Here is a 22,651-nt window from a genome sequence, read left to right on the forward strand (position 1 = left end):
TTCACTCATACAATTTCACTTCAGAACTGTTTTGACAGCTAGTTTCTGAAAAGGATAATGACCCAGTTAAAAGGTATTTAACAAGTACATACTAATTGGAGAAACTGTTTGATGTTCTATTATCTAGTCAGATCTGGGATACTGCTAGTAAGGTCTGATTAACATTATAGTCTTTTGCGGAGATTTGATGGAGATGGTATTGTTTCTGATATTGACACCTACTCAGAGGTAGTCATGATTTGGAGATGTTAGTGCTGGACTGGGGTGGGCAAAGTTAAAAATCACACAACACCAGGTAATAGTCCAACAGGTTTATTTGGAAGCACTAGCTTTCTGAGCGTTGCTCCTTCATCAGGTGGTTGTGGAGTATAAGAACGCAAGACTACAGTATATACTTTCCGTTTCATCACACTGTAAACTTTTGCTATAAACTTCCACAATACCCAGCAGTAGAAATTCATAATAAAAAAAAACAACAGGTTGATTGAAGTTGAGATTTCGTGCAGTAACAAAAATAGAAATGTACAGAGTCTGTGAATGTTGTCCACCACCTTTCTTCATATTTAAGTGTCTTGTTTCTGGAATATATCTCATCTTAACTTGAATCATTGTCTGTGTGAAGAAGAAAAATATGAAAATCTGAACATAATCCTCAACTCTTAACATAAACAGATTTTTTTGAAAGTATGTACCTAATTTTAGTACCTTAGACTAATTTGCTATGAAAGCAGACAAAGATGGTATGGCTTACCCATTGCTGAGCAGTCTCTGAAAAACTAACAATAACTTTAATGGATGAACCTGTACAGACTGCACCCAGCTTGAACAAAACCATTCAAATCAACAAGAGATGCTACTGATTTGGGAGTTGGAGAGTTCTCCTGTAGGATGATGAGGCTGGAATAGAGAAGCCTATGGTTTAATTTTCAAAAAAGATGGATCAACATCAGAGTTGATATTAGAGCACAAAGCATAGAACAGTACAGCACAGCACAGGCCCTTCAGCTCTCAAAGTTGTGCTGAACTTTTATCCTACTCTAAATTCAAACTAACCTTCATGCCCTACATTTTACTATCATTCATGTGCCTGTTCAAGAGACATTTAAATGTCCCTTAATGTATCTGACTCTACCACCACTGCTGGCAGTGCATTCCACGCACCCACTACACTCTGTGTAAACAACCTGTGTAAAGAATCAAGAATTCCTGCTGAAGGGCGTTTGCCCAAAACATCGATTTTCTTGCTCCTCGGATGCTGCCCAACTCTGCATCCCGTCAATATCCCATTGCACCCTCCAACAGTCCTCCACACTAACCACAACTCTACCAACCTTCATGTCATCGACAAACTTACTAAGCCACCCTTCGACTTCCTCATCCAAGTCATTTATATAAATCAGAAAGAGCAGAAATCCCAGAATAGATCCCTACAGAAATCCACTGGCCACTGAGTTCCAGGCTGAATACTTCCAATCTACTACCATCCTCTGTCTTCCATGGACCTGCCAATTCTATATCCAGACAGCCAAATTTCCCTGTGTCCCATGCCTCCTAACTTTCTGAATAAGCGTACCATGGGAACCTTATTAAACGCCTTGCTAAAATCCATATACACCACATCCACTGGTCTACCTTAATTAATGTGTTTTGTCAAACCCTCAAAGAATTCAGTAAGGTTTGTAAAGTATGACCTGCCAGTCACAAAGCCATGCTGACTATCTCTAATCAAGCTGTGCTTTTCCAAATAATCATAAATCCTGTCATTCAGAATCCTCTACAATAATTTGCGCACCACCGATGTACGACTGACTGGTCTGTAATTCCCAGGGTTATCCCTACTCCCTTTCTTTAACAAGGGAGAAAACATTCACCAGCCTCTAATTATTTGGTACTACACCAGTGGAGAGTGAGGATGCAAAGATCATAGCCAAAGTCACAGCAATCTCTCCCCTCACTTCCTGTAGTAGTGTTGGGTATATCCCGTCTGGTCCGGGGACTTATCTATCCTCATGTTTTAAAAAATTTCCAGCACATCCTCCTTCTTAACATCAACCTGTTCAAGCATATCAGCCTGTTTTACATTGTCCTCACAAACAACAAAGTCTCTCTCACTACTGAATACTGAAGCAAAGTATTCATTAAGGACCTCCTTTACCTCTTCTAACTCCAGGCACAAGTTCCCTCCACTATTCCTGATCAGCCCTACCCTCACTCTGGCCATCCTCTTGTTCCTCAAATAAGTGTAGAATGCCTTGGGGTTTTCCTTAATCTTACCTGCCAAGACTTTTTCATGACCCCTTCTAAGTCTCCTAAGCCCATTCTTTAGATCCTTCATGGCTACCTTGTAACCCTCTAGAGCCCTGTCTGATCCTTGTTTCCTCAACCTTAAGTAAGCTTCCTCCTTTCTCTTGACAAGATGTTCCACATCCCTTGTCATCCAAGGTTCCTTCATCCAACCATCCCTTCCTTGCCTCAGTGGGAGAAACCTGTCCTAAATAACCTCCACGTTTCTGTTGTGCATTTCCCTGAGAATATCTGCTCCCAATTTATGCGCCACAGTTCCTGCCTAATCGCGTTATAAGTCCCCTCCCCCAATTAAATACTTTCCCATACCGTCTGCTTCTATTCTGCTCCATGACAATAGTAAAGGTCAGAGAATTGTGATCACTATCACCAAAATGCTCTCCCACCGAGAGATCTGACACCTGGCCTGGTTCATTGCCAAGAACAGAATGCAATATGGCCTCCCCTCTCATCACTCTATCTACATATTGGGTCAGGAATCCTTCCTAGACACACCTGACAAAATCTATTCCATCCAACTATTTGCACTAAGGAGGTTCCAATTGATATTAGGGAAGTTAAAGTCAACCACGATACCAACCCTGTTACTCCTGCACCTTTCCAAAGTTCTCCTCCCAACCTGGTTCTCCATGTCTCTGTTGCTAATGGGGGATCTGTAGAAAACTCCCAATGAAGTTATTGCTCCTGATTTCCACCCATAATGACTCAGTAGAAAACCCTCCTCAATGAACTCTCTTTCTGTAGCTGTTGTACTATTCCTGATTAGCAATACAACTTCTCCATTTCTTTTACCTTCCTCCCTATTTATATTGAAACATTTGAATCCTGGAACATCCAACATCCATTTCTGCCCCATGACATTCAAGTCTCTGTAATGGCCACAACACTGTAGTTCCAAGTACTGATCCATGCTCTAAATTCATCACTTTCATTCCTGACATTTTTTGTGTGAAAATAAACACACTTCAAACCATAATGCTGATTGCAGCTTAGCCCTATTAACTGTCTATCCTTCCTCACAGACTCTCTGTATGCTGTATTTGCCTGTTCACCAGCTACCCCATCCTCCGATCCATAGCTCCTGTTCCCATTACCCTGTCAAACTATTTTAGTATTGAAAAAAAAGCATTGGTGGCATTTGCTCTTCAACACTCCAAAATTTATTTTCAACATGGGAACTTTAAAACTAAATAGATTATAATCCATTCACATTTGAGGAATAACTCAAAAATAAGACACCAAGGTTATTCAGGTGGTGCTTAGATCTACAACCGTTTAACGTAAAACAATATACATACTGCCAGGAAAGAAAATGTAATTGCTAATGCTTTACCCTGAGTGTAACTGTTGTAAGTTTGAAAGCGTGACCAAGCAAGTTGAATAGTAATTAAGAATAAGGTGGGAGGAACAATGAACAGCTGTGAGTTTGCGTTTTTGTAATTGTTTAAGTGTGACTAACCTTGTCATGAAATACATTTTTTTAAGAAATGCTGCTTCTTTTTGATGGTGGAAGCATGTTAGAACCCTCGCTGGCCTTTCACTATTTTTGTTTTATTTTTTGAACTATCACAGAATCAAAGAAACTCTACAAAGTTGGAAGCAGGCCATTCAGCTCATTGACTCCACACTGACCTTCTGATCAGCAACCCACCCAGACCCATACCTCTCCCCTCTCCCTGTAACCTGCAATTCCCATGGTTAATCCACCTAGCCAGCACATCCCTGAACAATACAAGCAATTTAGCATGGCCAATCCACCTAACTTACAATCTCTGAACTGTGGGAGGAAGCTAGAGAATCGGTGCAAACTCTACGCATCATGTTGTGAGGTGGCAGTGCTAACTATTGTGCCACCTGCTGCCCCTGTTTTTGACACTCTTCCCAGAATTCTTCACAGTGATGCCAAGAATGCCAGGACACTCTTTCCAGACTGTGTCACTGAGATACTGAATACAGGAATCTCTTCAATTTGGTTCAGAGATATGAACTGGGAACTTACGAACTCAGTCACATTGATAACATAAGTAATTGTTAAATGTCTTCCTAAACAGCATTCATCGTCTGAGAACAACAAACTGATATTCATCTGCTTTGCTTCCATTGACCTCTAACAATTGTGTGGATTCCATGTGCTCCCCTCAAAACACAGCAAATATCTCCTTTTTAATTTATTCACCAAGACCACAAGTTCTCTTGCCTGCTGAATAATGTTGTGCTTGCTATCTCACACAGTTCAATCATTGTTTAAAGTGTTAGAGCACAACATTATTTTAGAAATATGTGCACCATTTTGGCATTGGCAATATAAAGCCATGATAGGAGTTGGGGATTGTCCTGAAGTAACTCTTGTCTCTCACAATATAATGACATGCTGACACATGCAGCCCATGAACGAGTTGGATGTTGTTGACAGCACACTGAAATCAAATAAAGCAGCAAGTAGCAAAAATGTACATTGCACCTCTGATGTCAATGCAAGGATTAAACATGTACTGTTATCTCAATACCAATTTATTGACCAAATTCCACTGTCAGAATTTTGCTTTCCATCAGATCTTGCACACAACTACATTTTAATTCATCACATTTTTAAATTGTAGCAACTCACCTTTCTCTGTTGAGTGATCCACTTCTTTTCCATTCCCAGCAGTGCCATGAGAATTTTCAGACTCCTCCTGTAATTCTTGAAGTAACAAAATAGATTGTGAAGACCCAGCAACACATGGGGGTAGAAAGTGCCACGTCAGTGCTTTAGTCCAATAATGACATTCACGTGTTAACTTGGGTTCAATATAATGAATTTGATAATTTGGTGATTCAAGTGGTCCTGGAATGCACTTGCTCAGTATCTGAAAGTGGTCAAATCATCGTACAAATCATGTACTTTGTTCGAGGACAGATCAGATTTCTCAGATTAAAATGTGCTCTGTTCTGGAATTTGTAAACTACCCAAATGTGATGGTATCTATGAAAATGATCTTTTTATTAATACTAATATTCTGGAGTTTCCAAGATGGAATTTGCTCAATAACAGGAACGAGGGTTCATCACAACACAATGTGACTCTGACACAGAGACAAAGGTGTGGAATGACGTACATAATAGCTGCAACAATCTTGCAATTTGGTCAAGAAAACGGATGGGAGATCAAACCTCAATAACCCGACAAAGAGAATGTGTATTGAACGATCTACGTAAGATTTGTTCCCATAGTGCAAAGGACCAAGTGGAAATGTTTTCTGAAGAGTGTTCAGAATGTGGATTTTTTGGAAAAAGATTGTGCAGTCATTCATCAGATCAGAGCAGGATTTTATTTTCCTATATAATTGCACTAATTTGTGCACTAACAATATGAGGCCACTGTACAAGTTGGAGTGTATGTTTCAGTAACATTTTTCTCTTGCAATATACGGTCCTGCTGATGCATGAACCTAATGAACAGAATGGATTTCATTGACAGAAAACTGAAATCAGGCAATGCAACAGGCAGCAAAAATGTACAGTGTGTCTGTGATGCAAAGGCAATAATTAAAACATACTGTCATCTCAATACCAATTTTCCAGGGCTTGATCAGATTCAGTCGTGACACTTTTGTATTTCATCAGGTACTTCACTCATAATTATTTGGAATTGGTCACACTTTTAAATCATTGCATCTAACCTTTCCAGCTCGAGTGATTCTTTGTGTCTTGGTTTGTATTTGTAGCATTACTTTGTTGATGTTTAGTGAAATTCAGGGATCCATATCGTCAAAAAAATACAAGACAGGCAATGTAAACCCAGCAACATAATGGTGTAGAAAATACATTGATAATGCTTTTGTGTGACCATGAATTTCACACATGTTCATCTGAAGTCAGTCCAACCACATTGATGACCACATAATGCTATTTTTCAGATCAGTGATGCACTGACGTTCTCTTAATTATTGCAGAGCTGTTGCTCACTCTGTGTATTACACTTGATAATACTTTTGATGCCGTTCATTTACCTAAGCCAACTATTCTTTGACAAATTCTATTAGTTGGTGATTCAAATGATCCTGGCATGCAATTGTGAAATGTCTTGAAGTGGTGAAACCATTGAAGAAATTATGTCGCTGACAGCACCTTGAAATTAAGTAATGTGGCAGGCTGCAAAAATGTACAATACACCTCATTTGCAAAGGCAAAGTTAAAACATGTGCTGTCAGGTCCATAACAATTTATCAGGTCTTGAACAAATTCCATTGTCCATTGCATTAGGTCAGGTCTTTCACCTAGATGATTAGTTTTCAAAGGTTGCATTTTTAAATTGTAGTAACTCACATTTCTCTTTTGAATCATCCACTGCATTTTGTTTTCCATTCCCAAAACTACCTTCATGTTTCTCAGAGACATTTTGTGATGTTGCGTCATCATCATCATCAAAAAATAAAGCAGACAGTGCAAACCCAGCAGTGTTTGCGAGTATGAACTACATTAACAATGCTTTTGTGTGATCATGAATATCACATAAACTTTATTTGAGTTCAGTGCAGCTATCCCTATGGACAAATGATGTTACTTTTCAGATTAGTGCTGCGTTACGGTTCTCTCAGTTATTGCAGAGCTATTGCTCCCTGTGTGTATTACGCCCCAGTCTGCTGTTCACGCTATCCATTTGCCAGACGCAACTATTGCGTGAAGATATTTTATTACTTGCTGATTGAAATGGTCCGAGGATGCACTTGTGAAATGTCATGAAGTGGTTAAATTATTGAATTAACCATATAGTTGTGACATTTTACTTTCTCCACCCGCGTCTCAAACCCAATGCCTAGTGAAAAACCGAGTGCAGGCTACCTCAGACACGTTAACCATTGATGAAAGTGTCAGGGGACATGTTTGTTTTACAAGTGATTGCACTAATTTGTGAAGAGACAATGTAAGGCCACTAACGGAACTGGAGATTCTCAAAAAGTAAGTTTTGCCCCTTGAAACATAAGGACCAGCTGATGCATGCAGCCAAGGAATAACAGGCATGACGTTGAGAACAAGCTGAATTCAAGTGTTGTGACAGTTGGGAAGGATGTACAATACACTACATTTGCAAAGGCAAAGTTTAAACATGTATTGTCATCTCAATACCAATTTCTCAGGTCTTGAAGAAATTCCACTGTCAGAGTTTTGCATTACGTCAGGTCTTTCAGCCAGGTGATAACTTTTGAATTTACGTTTTAATCACATTTTTAAATTGTCGCAACTCACCTTTCTCTTTCGAAACATCCTCTGCACTTGGTTGTCCATTCCCAACAGAGGCTTCGGGTTGTTCAGAGACTTTCTGTGATCCTGCATCATCATCATCAAAACATAAAGCAGACAGTGTAAACCCAGCAGTGTTTGTTAGTATGAACTGCATTAACAATGGTTTTCCGTGACCATGAATTTCAAACTAAACTTATTTGAGTTCAGTGCAGCTGTCTTGATGAACAAATAATGCTACTTTTCAGATTAGTTCTGCATTAATTTCTCTCAATTATTAGAGCTGCTGTGCACGGTGTGTATCATGTCCTCATCTGCTCTTTATTCCCTCCAATTACCTGAGTCAGCTATTGTATGATGGATTCTATAAGTTGGTGATTGAAATGGTCCTGGCATGCACTTGTGAAATGTCTGGAAGTGGTTAAATCAGTGAATAAATCATTTCATTTGGTGTAAGGATAGATCCGTGAAGTTCACAGGAGAAAATGCAATCAGTTCTTGAATTTGAGAAGGCAGATGATTACCTCACCCACGTGTTGACAACTATGAAACTATGTCTTTGCAAAAATGATATTCTGGCATTTCCAAGATGGAATTTGCTCAAGATTTGCCATGTGGGGCGAGTATACAAAAATCTGGCATATAGAAGTTGTGCTGAATAATGTACGCTGTATTTGCAACAATAGTGCAAAGGACGAAAAGTGGAGATGCTTTCTGAAGGCTGTTTCAGTTTGAATATTTTGCAGAACAAGGTGGAACTCCACCAGGTACAACGTGGTAAGTAAACCTGCTTTGGTGCAATGTAGAACCCAGTATTGCTGATGGCTGTATCTGTCATTTCACAAAGAGACCAACCTGTCACTATTTCGCTTCCAGGCAGCTTAGCGGGCTAAGGTTCCCCTGAGTGCTGATGCTGTCACAGACACAAAGATGGGTTTTGCCATCAGGAACATGGTCATGGATTACATTAAAATTTGTACATATTTCCCTTTGAGTCCATGCATATTGAATGTTACTGATTTCTAGACCAAGGGCTTTCATCTAATATAGCTGACCATAGTTCTGGGAAATCTCTGTACTTTGGAAATCATATCAAATGTTAAAAGGTCATTGAAATACGTACAAAGACTTGAACACTGCATGCTCGAATACCTGTCAGTATTTGAGGGCTTTATGTTGTTTGTGCAGGCATTCGCACAGTGTTCAGTGAGTGACTCAGGAGTTAATCAGGCAGATTTGGACTGATTATTGGGAGTTGGATGATGGCAATGTCGTGAATGGTTGGGACAAAATGGTTTCTCCAAATGAAAATATTAACATCAACAACATGAGTGAGATTGTTAAAGATTTTCCTGAATATCATTCGTGGTCCAATGACGACATTGCAACGTTCACCAGCTCTGCTCCCATAGGCCTCTAAACACCTGTGTGGATACCACATGCTCCGTTATCAGGACAACACATCCCTCCTTTTTACTTTCCCCACCCGCATCTCAAACCCAATGTCTAGTGAAAACCTAGTGCATGTTACCTCAGACACATTAACCATTGATGAAAGTGTTTTCCAAGTGATTGCACTAATTTGTGAAGAGACAATGAAAGGCCACTAACAGAACTGGAGATTCTCAAAAAGTAAGTTTTGCCCCTTGAAACATAAGGACCAGCTGATGCATGCAGCCAAGGAATAACATGCATGCTATTGAAGGCACACTGATTTCAAATGTTGTGGCAGGTGGGAAGGATGTACAGTACACCACATTTGCAAAGGCAAAGGCAAACTTTAAACATGTATTGTCATCTCAATACCAATTTCTCAGGTCTTGAAGAAATTCCACTGTCAGAGTTTTGCATTATGTTAGGTCATTCAGCCAGATGATTACTTTTGAATTTACGTTTTATGTGGGGTGAGTACACAAAAATCTGGCATACTGAGGTTGTGCTGAATAATGTACACTGGATTTGCAACAATAGGGCAAAGGACGAAAAGAGAAGATGCTTTCTGAAGGCTGTTTCAGTTTGAATATTTTGCAGAACAAGGAGTAACTCCACCAGGTACAACATGGTAAGTAAACCTACTTTGGTGCAATGTAGAACCCAGTATTGCTGATGGCTGTAGTTGTCATTTCACAAGGAGACCAAACTGTCACTATTTCGACTCCAGGCATCTTAGCGGGCTAAGGTTCCCCTGAGTGCTGATGCCGTCGCAGACACAAAGATGGCTTTTGCCATCAGGAATATGGTCATGGGTTACGTGAAATTTGTACATATTTCCCATTGAGTCCATGCATATTGAATGTCACTGATTTCTAGACCAAGGTTTTTAATCTAATATAGCGGACCATAGTTCTGAGAAATCTCTGTACTTTGGAAATCATATCAAATGATAAAAGATCATTGAAATGTGTAGGAACATTTGAATACTGCATGCTCGAATGCCTGTCAATATTTGAGGGCTTTATGTTGTTTGTCCAGGATTTCGCACAGTGTTCAGTGAGTGATTCAGGAGTTAATCAGGCAGATTTGGTCTGATTATTGGGAGTTGGATGATGGTAATGTCGTGAATGGTTGGGACGAAATGGTTTCTCCAAATGAAGATAGTCACATCAACAACATGAGTGAGATTGTTAAAGATTTTCCTGAATATCATTCGTGGTCTAGTGATGACATTGCAACATTCACCTGCACAGCTTCCATAGGCCTCTAAACACCTGTGTGGATACCACATGCTCCGTTATCAGGACAACACATCCCTCTTTTTTACTTTCCCCACCCGCGTCTCAAACCCAATGCCGAGTGCATGCTATCTCAGACATGTTAACCATTGACGAAAGTGTCAGGGGACATGTTTGTTTTCCAAGTGATTGCACTAATTTGTGAAGAGACAATGTAAGGCCACTAACAGAACTGGAGATTCTCAAAAAGTAAGTTTTGCCTCTTGAAACATAAGGACCAGCTTATGTATGCAGCCAAGGAATAACATGCATGCCATTGAGAACAAGCTGAATTCAAGTGTTGTGACAGGTGGGAAGGATGTACAGTACACCACATTTGCAAAGGCAAAGTTTAAACATGTATTGTCATCTCAATACCAATTTCTCAGATCTTGAAGAAATTCCACTGTCAGAGTTTTGAGTTTCGTCAGGTCTTTCACCCAGGTGATGACTTGTATTTACGTTTTAATCACATTTTTAAATTGTCGCAACTCACCTTTTTCTTTCGAGTCATCCTCTGCACTTGGTTGTCCATTCCCAACAGAGGCTTTGGATTGTTCAGAGACTTTCTGTGATCCTGCATCATCATCATCAAAACATAAAGCAGACAGTGTAAACCCAGCCGTATTTGCGAGTATGAACTGCATTAACCATGCTTTTCCATGGCCATGAATTTCACACAAAATCTATTTGAGTTCACTGCAGCTGTGTTGATGAACAAATAATGCTACTTTTCAGATTAGTTCTGCATTAATTTCTCTCAATTATTGCAGAGCTGCTTTGCACGGTGTGTATCACATCCTCGTCTGCTATCATTCCCTCCATTTACCTGAGTCAACTATTGTATGAAGAATTCTATAAGTTGGTGATTGAAGTGGTCCTGGCATGCACTTGTGAAATGTCTGGAAGTGGTTAAATCAGTGAATAAATCATTTCATTTGGTGCAAGGATAGTTCCGTGGAGTCCACAAGTGAAAATGCAATCAGTTCTTGAATTGGAGAAGGCAGATGCTTCCTTAGATTAGATGACTTACTGTGTGGAAACAGGCACTTCAGCCCAACTAGTCCACACCGACCCTTCGAAGCGCAACCCACCCAGACCCATTCTCCTACATTTACCCCTTCATCTTACATGGTCATGGGTTATGTTAAAATTTGTACATATTTCCCTTTGAGTCCATGCATCTTGAATGTTACTGATTTCTAGGTCAAGGGCTTTAATCTAATATAACTGACCATAGCTCTGGGAAATCTCTGTACTTTGGAAATCATATCAAATGATAAAAGGTTATTGAAATGTGTACAAACACTTGAACACTGCATGCGCGAATACCTGTCAGTGTTTGACAGCTTTATGTTACTTATGCAGGTATTAGCACAGTGTTCAGTGAGTGACTCAGGAGTTAATCAGGCAGATTTGGACTGAGTATTAGGAGTTAGATGATGGCAATGTTGTGAAAGGTTGGGACAAAATGGTTTCTCCAAATGAAAATATTCACATCAACTACATGAGTGAGATTGTTAAAGATTTTGCTGAATATCATTCGTGGGCTTGGAACGACATTGCCACAATCATCTGCTCAGCTTCCATAAGTCTCTAAACACCTGTGTGGATACCACATGCTCCATTATCAGGACAACACATCCTTCTTTTTTACTTTCCCCACCCACATCTCAAACCCAATGCCTAGTGAAAAACCTAGTGCATGTTACCTCAGACATGTTAACCACTGATGAAAGTGTCAGGGGACATGTTTGTTTTACAAGTGATTGCACTAATTTGTGAAGAGACAATGTAAGGCCACTAACGGAACTGAAGATTCTCAAAACGTAATTTTTGCCCATTGAAACATAAGGACCAGCATATGTATGCAGCCAAGGAATATCATGCATGCTGTTGAGAGCACACTGAATTAAAATGTTGTGGCAGGTGGGACGGATGTACAGTACACCACATTTGCAAAGGCAAACTTTTAACATGTATTGTCATCTCAATACCAATTTCTCGGGTCTTGAAGAAATTCCACTGTCAGAGTTTTGCATTACGTCAGGTCTTTCAGCCAGGTGATTACTTTTGAAGTTACGTTTTAATCGCATTTTTAAATTGTCACAACTCACCTTTCTCTTTCGAGTCATCCTCTGCACTTGGTTGTCCATTCCCAACAGAGGCTTCGGGTTGTTCAGAGACATTCTGTGATCCTGCATCATCATCATCAAAATATAAAGCAGACAGTGTAAACCCAGCAGTGTTTGTGAGTATGAACTGCATTAACAATGCTTTTCCGTGACCATGAATTACAAACTAAACTTATTTGAGTTCAGTGCAACATTCTTGATGAACAAATAATGCTACTTTTCAGCTTAGTTCTGCATTAATTTCTCTCAATTATTGCAGAGCTGCTGTGCCCGGTGTGTATCATGTCCTCATCTGCTGTTCATTCTCTACATTTACCTGAGTCAGCTATTATATGAAGCATTCTATAAGTTGGTGATTGAAATGGTCCTGGCATGCACTCGTGAAATGTCTGGAAGTGGTTAAATCAGTGAATAAATCATTTCATTTGGTGTAAGGATAGATCCATGGAATTCACAGGTGAAAATGCAATCAGTTCTTGAATTTGAGAAGGCAGATGATTACCTAGCCCATATGTTGACAACTATGAAACTATGTCTTTGCAAAAATGATTACCTAGCCCATATGTTGACAACTATGAAACTATGTCTTTGCAAAAATGATATTCTGGCATTTCCAAGATGGAATTTGCTCAAGATTTGGCATGTGGGGCGAGTACACAAAAATCTGGCATATAGAAGTTGTGCTGAATAATGTACACTGGATTTGTAACAAAAGTGCAAAAGACGAAAAGTGGAGATGCTTTCTGAAGGCTGTTTCAGTTTGAATATTTTGCAGAACAAGGAGAAACTCCACCAGGTACAACATGGTAAGTAAACCTGATTTGGTGCAATGTAGAACCCAGTATTGCTGATGCCTGTATCTGTCATTTCACAAGGAGACCAACGTGTCCCTGTTTCGCCTGCAGGCATCTTAGCGGGCCAAGGTTCCCCTAAGTGCTGATGCTGTCGTAGACACAAAGACGGCTTTTGCCATCAGGAAGATGGTCTTGGGTTATATGAAAATTGTGCATATTTCCCTTTGAGTCCATTCAAGTTGAATGGCACTGCTTTCTCCACCAAGGGCTTTCATCTAATATAGCTGACCATGGAAATCTCTGTACTTTGGAAATCATATCAAATGATAAAAGATCATTGAAATGTGTAGGAACACTTGAACACTGCATGCTCGAATACCTGTCTGTGTTTGAGGGCTTTATGTTGTTTGTGCAGGATTTCGCACAGTGTTCAGTGAGTGATTCGGGAGTTCATCAGGCAGATTTGGACGGATTATTGGGAGTTGGATGATGGTAATGTCGTGAATTGTTGGGACAAAATGGTTTCTCCAAATGAAAATATTCACATCAACAACATGAGTGAGATTGTTAAAGATTTTGCTGAATATCATTCGTGGTCTAATGACGACATTGCAACATTCACCTGCTCTGCTTCCATAGGTCTCTAAACACCTGTGTGGATACCACATGCTCCGTTATCAGGACAACACATCCCTCCTTTTTACTTTCCCCACCCGCATCTCAAACCCAATGCCTAGTGAAAAACCTAGTGCATGTTACCTCAGACATGTTAACCATTGATGAAAGTGTCAGGGGACATGTTTGTTTTACAAGTGATTGCACTAATTTGTGAAGAGACAATGTAAGGCCACTAACGGAACTGGAGATTGTCAAAAAGTAAGTTTTGCCCCTTGAAACATAAAGACCAGCTGATGCATGCAGCCAAGGAATAACAGGCATGACGTTGAGACCACACTGAATTCAAATGTTGTGGCAGGTGGGAAGGATGTACAGTACACCACAAAGGCAAACTTTAAACATGTATTGTCATCTCATAACCAATTTCTCAGGTCTTGAAGAAATTCCACTGTCAGAGTTTAGCATTAGGTCAGGTCTTTCAGCCAGATGATTACTTTTGAATTTACGTTTTAAACGCATTTTTAAATTTTCACAACTCACCTTTCTCTTTCGAGTCATCCTCTGCACTTGGTTGTCCATTCCCAACAGAGGCTTCGGGTTGTTCAGAGACATTCTGTGATCCTGCATCATCATCATCAAAATATAAAGCAGACAGTGTAAACCCAGCAGTGTTTGTGAGTATGAACTGCATTAACAATGCTTTTCCGTGACCATGAATGTCAAACTAAACTTATTTGAGTTCAGTGCAACTGTCTTGATGAACAAATAATGCTACTTTTCAGATTAGTTCTGCATTAATTTCTCTCAATTATTGCAGAGCTGCTGTGCCCGGTGTGTATCATGTCCTCATCTGCTGTTCATTCCCTGCAATTACCTGAGTCAGCTATTGTATGAAGCATTCTGTAAGTTGGTGATTGAAATGGTCCTTGCATGCACTCGTGAAATGTCTGGAAGTGGTTAAATCAGTGAATAAATCATTTCATTTGGTGTAAGGATAGATCCGTGGAGTTCACAGGAGAAAATGCAATCAGTTCTTGAATTTGAGAAGGCAGATGATTACCTACTCCCCATGTTGACAACTATGAAACAATGTCTTTGCAAAAATGATATTCTGGCATTTCCAAGATGGAATTTGCTCAAGATTTGGCATGTGGGGCGAGTACACAAAAATCTGGCATATAGAAGTTGTGCTGAATAATGTATGCTGGATTTGCAACAATAGTGCAAAGGACGAAAAGTGGAGATGCTTTCTGAAGGCTGTTTCAGTTTGAATATTTTGCAGAACAAGGAGGAACTCCACCAGGTACATCGTGGTAAGTAAACCTGCTTTGGTGCAATGTAGAACCCAGTGTTGCTGATGGATGTAATTGTCATTTCACAAGGAGACCAACGTGTCCCTGTTTCGCCTGCCGGCATCTTAGCGGGCCAAAGTTCCCCTAAGTGCTGATGCTGTCGCAGACACAAAGACGGCTTTTGCCATCAGGAATATGGTCTTGGGGTGATATGAAAATTGTACATATTTCCCTTTGAGTCCATTCATGTTGAATGGCACTGCTTTCTCGACCAAGGGCTTTCATCTAATATAGCTGACCATGAAAATCTCTGTACTTTGGAAATCATATCAAATGATAAAAGATCATTGAAATGTGTAGGAACACTTGAACACTGCATGCTCGAATACCTGTCTGTGTTTGAGGGCTTTGTGTTGTTTGTGCAGGATTTCGCACAGTGTTCAGTGAGTGATTCGGGAGTTCATCAGTCAGATTTGCTCTGATTATTGGGAGTTGGATGATGGCAATGTCGTGAATGGTTGGGACAAAATGGTTTCTCCAAATGAAAATATTAACATCAACAACATGAGTGAGATTGTTAAAGATTTTCCTGAATATCATTCGTGGTCTAATGATGACATTGCAACATTCACCTGCTCTGCTTCCATAGGCCTCTAAACACCTGTGTGGATACCACATGCTCCGTTATCAGGACAACACATCCCTCCTTTTTACTTTCCCCACCCGCATCTCAAACCCAGTGCCTCGTGAAAAACCTAGTGCATGTTACCTCAGACATGTTAACCATTGATGAAATTGTCAGGGGATATGTTTGTTTTACAAGTGATTGCACTAATTTGTGAAGATACAATGTAAGGCCACGAACAGAACTGGAGATTGTCAAAAAGTAAGTTTTGCCCCTTGAAACATAAGGACCAGCTGATGCATGCAGCCAAGGAATAATATGCATGCCGTTGTGAGCACACTGAATTCAAGTGTTGTGACAGGTGGGAAGGATGTATAGTACACCACAAAGGCAAAGTTAAAACATGTATTGTCATCTCATAACCAATTTCTCAGGTCTTGAAGAAATTCCACTGTCAAGAGTTTTGCATTAGGTCAGGTTCTTTCAGCCAGATGATTACTTTTGAATTTATGTTTTAATCACGTTCTTAAATTGTCGCAACTCACCTTTCTCTGCACTTGGTTGTCCATTCCCAACAGAGGCTTTGGATTGTTCAGAGACTTTCTGTGATCCTGCATCATCATCATCAAGATATAAAGCAGACAGTGTAAACCCAGCCGTGTTTGTGAGTATGAACTGCATTAACCATGCTTTTCCATGATCATGAATTTCGCACAAAATTTATTTGAGTTCAGTGCAGCTGTCTTGATGAACAAATAATGCTACTTTTCAGATTAGTTCTCAATTATTGCAGAGCTGCTGTGCACGGTGTGTATCACGTACTCGTCTGCTCTTCATTCCCTTCATTTACCTGAGTCAACTATTGTATGATGGATTCTATAAGTTGGTGATTGAAATAGTCCTGGCATGCACTGGTGAAATGTTTGGAAGTGGTTAAATCAGTGAATAAATCACTTTGTTTGGTGTAAGGATAGATCCGTGGAGTTCACAGGAGAAAATGCAATCAGTTCTTGAATTGGAGAAGGCAGATGCTTACTTAGATTAGATGACTTACGGTGTGGAAACAGGCCCATCAGCCCAACAAGTCCACACTGGCCCTCCGAAGCGCAACCCACCCAGATCCATTCTCCTACATTTATCCTTTCATCTAATACTACGGGCAATTTAGCAAGACCAATTCACCCAACCTGCACATTTTTGGACTGTGGGAGGAAACCGGAGCACCCAGAGGAAACCCACACAGACCCAGGGAGAATGTGCAAACTCCACACAGTCAGTCACCTGAGGTAGGAATTGAACCCGGGTTTCTGGCGCTGTAAGGCAGCAGTGCTAACCACTGTGCCACCATGCACTGTGAAGCTATGTCTTTTCCAAAATGATATTCTGGCATTTCCAAGATGGAATTTGCTCAAGACCTGGCATGTGGGGTGAGTACACAAAAATCTGGCATATCGAAGTTGTGCTGAATAATGTACGCTGGATTTGCAACAATAGTGCAAAGGACGAAAAGTGGTGATGCTTTCTGAAGGCTGTTTCAGTTTGAATATTTTGCAGAACAAGGTGGAAATCCACCAAGTACAACGTGGTAAGTAAACCTGCTTTGGTGCAATGTAGAACCCAGTATTGCTGATGGCTGTATCTGTCATTTCACAAGCAGACCAACCTGTCCCTATTTCGCTTCCAGGCAGCTTAGCGGTCTAAGGTTCCCCTGAGTGCTGATGCTGTCGCAGACACAAAGATGGGTTTTGCCATCAGGAACATGGCCATGGGTTACTTTAAAATTTGTACATATTTCCCTTTGAGTCCATGCATATTGAATGTTACTGATTTCGAGACCAAGGGCTTTCATCTAATATACCTAACCATAGTTCTGGGAAATCTCTGTACTTTGGAAATCATATCAAATGATAAAAGATCATTGAAATGTGTAGGAACACTTGAATACTGCATGCTCAAATACCTGTCAGTATTTGAGGGCTTTATGTTGTTTGTGCAGGATTTCGCACAGTGTTCAGTGAGTGATTCAGGAGTTAATCAGGCAGATTTGGACTGATTATTGGAAGTTGGATGATGGCAATGTCGTGAATGGTTGGGACAAAATGGTTTCACCAAATGAAGATAGTCACATCAACAACATGAGTGAGATTGTTAAAGATTTTCCTGAATATCATTCGTGGTCTAGTGACGACTTTGCAGCATTCACCTGCTCCGCTTCCATAGGCCTCGAAACACCTGTGTGGATATCACATGCTCCGTTATCAGGACAACACATCCCTCCTTTTTACTTTCTCCACCCGCATCTCAAACCCAATGCCTAGTGAAAAACCTAGTGCATGTTACCTCAGACATGTTAACCATTGATGAAAGTGTCAGGGGACATGTTTGTTTTACAAGTGATTGCACTAATTTGTGAAGACACAATGTAAGGCCACTAACGGAACTGGAGATTCTCAAAAAGTAAGTTTTGCCCCTTTAAACATAAGGACCAGCTGATGCATGCAGCCAAGGAATATCATGCATGCTGTTGAGGGCACATTGAATTCAAATGTTGTGGCAGGTGGGAAGGATGTATAGTACACCACAAAGGCAAAGTTTAAACATGTATTGTCATCTCAATACCAATTTCTCAGGTCTTGAAGAAATTCCACTGTCAGAGTTTTGCATTACGTGAGGTCTTTCACCCAGGTGATTACTTTTGAATTTACGTTTTAAACGCATTTTTAAATTGTCACAACTCACCTTTCTCTTTCGAGTCATCCTCTGCACTTGGTTGTCCATTCCCAACAGAGGCTTCGGGTTGTTCAGAGACATTCTGTGATCCTGCATCATCATCATCAAAATATAAAGCAGACAGTGTAAACCCAGCAGTGTTTGTGAGTATGAACTGCATTAACAATGCTTTTCCGTGACCATGAATTTCAAACTAAACTTATTTGAGTTCAGTGCAACATTCTTGATGAACAAATAATGCTACTTTTCAGCTTAGTTCTGCATTAATTTCTCTCAATTATTGCAGAGCTGCTGTGCCCGGTGTGTATCATGTCCTCATCTGCTGTTCATTCTCTACATTTACCTGAGTCAGCTATTATATGAAGAATTCTATAAGTTGGTGATTGAAATGGTCCTTGCATGCACTCGTGAAATGTCTGGAAGTCGGTTAAATCAGTGAATAAATCATTTCATTTGGTTTAAGGATAGATCCGTGGAGTTCACAGGAGAAAATGCAATCAGTTCTTAAATTTGAGAAGGCAGATGATTACCTAGCCCATATGTTGACAACTATGAAACTATGTCTTTGCAAAAATGATATTCTGGTATTTCCAAGATGGAATTTGCTCAAGATTTGGCATGTGGGGCAAGTACACAAAAATCTGGCATATAGAAGTTGTGCTGAATAATGTACGCTGGATTTGTAACAAAAGTGCAAAGGACGAAAAGTGGAGGTGCTTTCTGAAGGCTGTTTCAGTTTGAATATTTTGCAGAACAAGGAGAAACTCCACCAGGTACACGGTGGTAAGTAAACCTGCTTTGGTGCAATGTAGAACCCAGTATTGCTGATGGCTGTATCTGTCATTTCACAAGGAGACCAACGTGTCCCTGTTTCGCCTGCAGGCATCTTAGCGGGCCAAGGTTCCCCTAAGTGCTGATGCTGTCGCAGACGCAAAGACGGCTTTTGCCATCAGGAATATGGTCTTGGGTTATATGAAAATTGTACATATTTCCCTTTGAGTCCATTCATGTTGAATGACACTGCTTTCTCCACCAAGGGCTTTCATCTAATATAGCTGACCATGGAAATCATATCAAATGATAAAAGATCATTGAAATGTGTAGGAACACTTGAACACTGCATGCTCGAATACCTGTCTGTGTTTGAGGGCTTTATGTTGTTTGTGCAGGATTTCGCACAGTGTTCAGTGAGTGATTCGGGAGTTAATCAGGCAGATTTGGACGGATTATTTGGAGTTGGATGATGGCAATGTCGTGAATGGTTGGGACAAAATGGTTTCTCCAAATGAAAATATTCACATCAACGACATGAGTGAGATTGTTAAAGATTTTCCTGAATATCATTCGTGGTCTAATGACGACATTGCAACATTCACCTGCTCTGCTTCCATAAGTCTCTAAACACCTCCGTGGATACCACATGCTCCGTTATCAGGACAACACATCCCTCCTTTTTACTTTCCCCACCCGCATCTCAAACCCAATGCCTAGTGAAAAACCTAGTGCATGTTACCTCAGACATGTTAACCATTGATGAAAGTGTCAGGGGACATGTTTGTTTTACAAGTGATTGCATTAATTTGTGAAAAGACAATGTAAGGCCACTAACGGAACTGGAGATTCTCAAAAAGTAAGTTTTGCCCCTTGAAACATAAAGACCAGCTGATTACCTACTCCACATGTTGACAACTATGAAACTATGTCTTTGCAAAAAGGATATTCTGGCATTTCCAAGATGGAATTTGCTCAAGATCTCGCCTGTGGGGCGAGTACACAAAAATCTGAAACATAAAGACCAGCTGATGCATGCAGCCAAGGAATATCATGCATGACGTTGAGAGCACACTGAATTCAAGTGTTGTGACAGGTGGGAAGGATGGATAGTACACCACAAAGGCAAAGTTTAAACATGTATTGTCATCTCAATACCAATTTCTCAGGTCTTGAAGAAATTCCACTGTCAGAGTTTTGCATTAGGTCAGGTTCTTTCAGCCAGATGATTAATTTTGAATTTATGTTTTAATCACGTTCTTAAATTGTCGCAACTCACCTTTCTCTGCACTTGGTTGTCCATTCCCAACAGAGGCTTTCGATTGTTCAGAGACTTTCTGTGATCCTGCATCATCATCATCAAAATATAAAACAGACAGTGTAAACCCAGCCGTGTTTGCGAGTATGAACTGCATTAACCATGCTTTTCCATGGTCATGAATTTCGCACAAAATTTATTTGAGTTCAGTGCAACTGTCTTGATGAACAAATAATGCTACTTTTCAGATTAGTTATCAATTATTGCAGAGCTGCTGTGCACGGTGTGCATCACGTACTCATCTGCTCTTCATTCCCTTCATTTACCTGAGTCAACTATTGTATGATGGATTCTATAAGTTGGTGATTGAAATAGTCCTGGCTTGCACTGGTGAAATGTTTGGACGTGGTTAAATCAGTGAATAAATCACGTTGTTTGGTGTAAGGATAGATCCGTGGAGTTCACAGGAGATAATGCAATCAGTTCTTGAATTGGAGATGGCAGATGCTTACTTAGATTAGATGTCTTACGGTGTGGAAACAGGCCCTTCAGCCCAACAAGTCCACACTGACCCTCCGAAGCGCAACCCAACCAGACCCATTCTCCTGCATTTATCCTTTCATCTAATACTACAGGCAATTTAGCATGACCAATTCACCCAACCTGCACATTATTGGACTGTGGGAGGAAACCGGAGCACCCAGACAAAACCCTCACAGACCCAGGGAGAATGTGCAAACTCCACACAGTCAGTCACCTGAGGTAGAAATTGAACCAGGGTCTCTGGCGCTGTAAGGCAGCACTGCTAACCACTGTGCCACCGTGCACTGTGAAGCTATGTCTTTTCCAAAATGATATTCTGGCATTTCCAAGATGGAATTTGCTCAAGACCTGGCATGTGGGGTGAGTACACAAAAATCTGGCATATAGAAGTTTTGCTGAATATTGTTGCTGGATTTGCAACAATAGTGCAAAGGACGAAAAGTGGTGATACTTTCTGAAGGCTGTTTCGGTTTGAATATTTTGCAGAACAAGGAGGAACTCCACCAGGTACAACGTGGTAAGTAAACCTGCTTTGGTGCAATGTAGAACCCAGTATTGCTGATGGCTGTATCAGTCATTTCACAAGGAGACCAACCTGTCCCTATTTCGCTTCCAGGCAGCTTAGCGGGCTAAGGTTCCCCTGAGTGCTGATGCTGTCGCAGACACAAAGATGGATTTTGCCATCAGGAACATGGCCATGGGTTACTTTAAAATTTGTACATATTTCCCTTTGAGTCCATGCATATTGAATGTTACTGATTTCTAGACCAAGGGCTTTCATCTAATATACCTAACCATAGTTCTGGGAAATCTCTGTACTTTGGAAATCATATCAAATGATAAAAGATCATTGAAATGTGTAGGAACACTTGAATACTGCATGCTCGAATACCTGTCAGTATTTGAGGGCTTTATGTTGTTTGTGCAGGATTTCGCACAGTGTTCAGTGAGTGATTCAGGGGTTAATCAGGCAGATTTGGACTGATTATTGGGAGTTGGATGATGGCAATGTCGTGAATGGTTGGGACAAAATGGTTTCACCAAATGAAGATAGTCACATCAACAACATGATTGAGATTGTTAAAGATTTTCCTGAATATCATTCGTGGTCTAGTGACGACTTTGCAACATTCACCTGCTCTGCTTCCATAGGCTTCTAAACACCTGTGTGGATATCACATGCTCTGTTATCAGGACAACACATCCCTCCTTTTTACTTTCCCCACCCGCGTCTCAAACCCAATGACTAGTGAAAAACCTAGTGCATGTTACCTCAGACATGTTAACCATTGATGAAAGTGTCAGGGGACATGTTTGTTTTACAAGTGATTGCACTAATTTGTGAAGAGACAATATAAGGCCACTAACGGAACTGGGGATTCTCAAACAGTCAGTTTTGCCCCTTGAAACATAAGGACCAGCTGATGCATGCAGCCAAGGAATAACATGCATGCCATTGAGGGCACACTGATTTCAAATGCTGTTCCAAGTGGTAAGGATATACAGTACACCACATTTGCAAAGGCAAAGTTTAAACATGTATTGTCATCTCAATACCAATTTCTCAGGTCTTGAAGAAATTCCACTGTCAGAGTTTTGCATTACGTGAGTCTTTCACCCAGGTGATTACTTTTGAAGTTACGTTTT

General features: G+C 40.4%; 1 protein-coding gene across 6 annotated transcripts in view; it reads right to left on the reverse strand.

Annotated features, from left to right (window-relative positions):
• Positions 1-465: 465 nt before the first annotated feature.
• Positions 466-22,651, reverse strand: part of LOC122557768 (CD276 antigen homolog) — a 97,351-nt gene continuing 75,165 nt past the window's right edge. For all 6 annotated transcript variants that reach the window (XM_087996489.1, XM_087996491.1, XM_087996488.1 and 3 more), the window contains 3 exons: positions 7,534-7,614; positions 4,913-4,987; positions 466-612 (listed from right to left, as the gene is read on the reverse strand). In XM_087996489.1, coding sequence (XP_087852615.1) covers positions 596-612; positions 4,913-4,987; positions 7,534-7,614 — 173 coding nt within the window. In that variant the 3' untranslated portion in view covers positions 466-595. The remainder of the gene's footprint in view (positions 613-4,912; positions 4,988-7,533; positions 7,615-22,651) is intronic.

This window comes from Chiloscyllium plagiosum, unplaced genomic scaffold, assembly GCF_037043375.1.
Source record: "Chiloscyllium plagiosum isolate Xiang-an unplaced genomic scaffold, Cpla_swu_hap1 HiC_scaffold_18, whole genome shotgun sequence".
NCBI lineage: Eukaryota > Metazoa > Chordata > Chondrichthyes > Orectolobiformes > Hemiscylliidae > Chiloscyllium > Chiloscyllium plagiosum.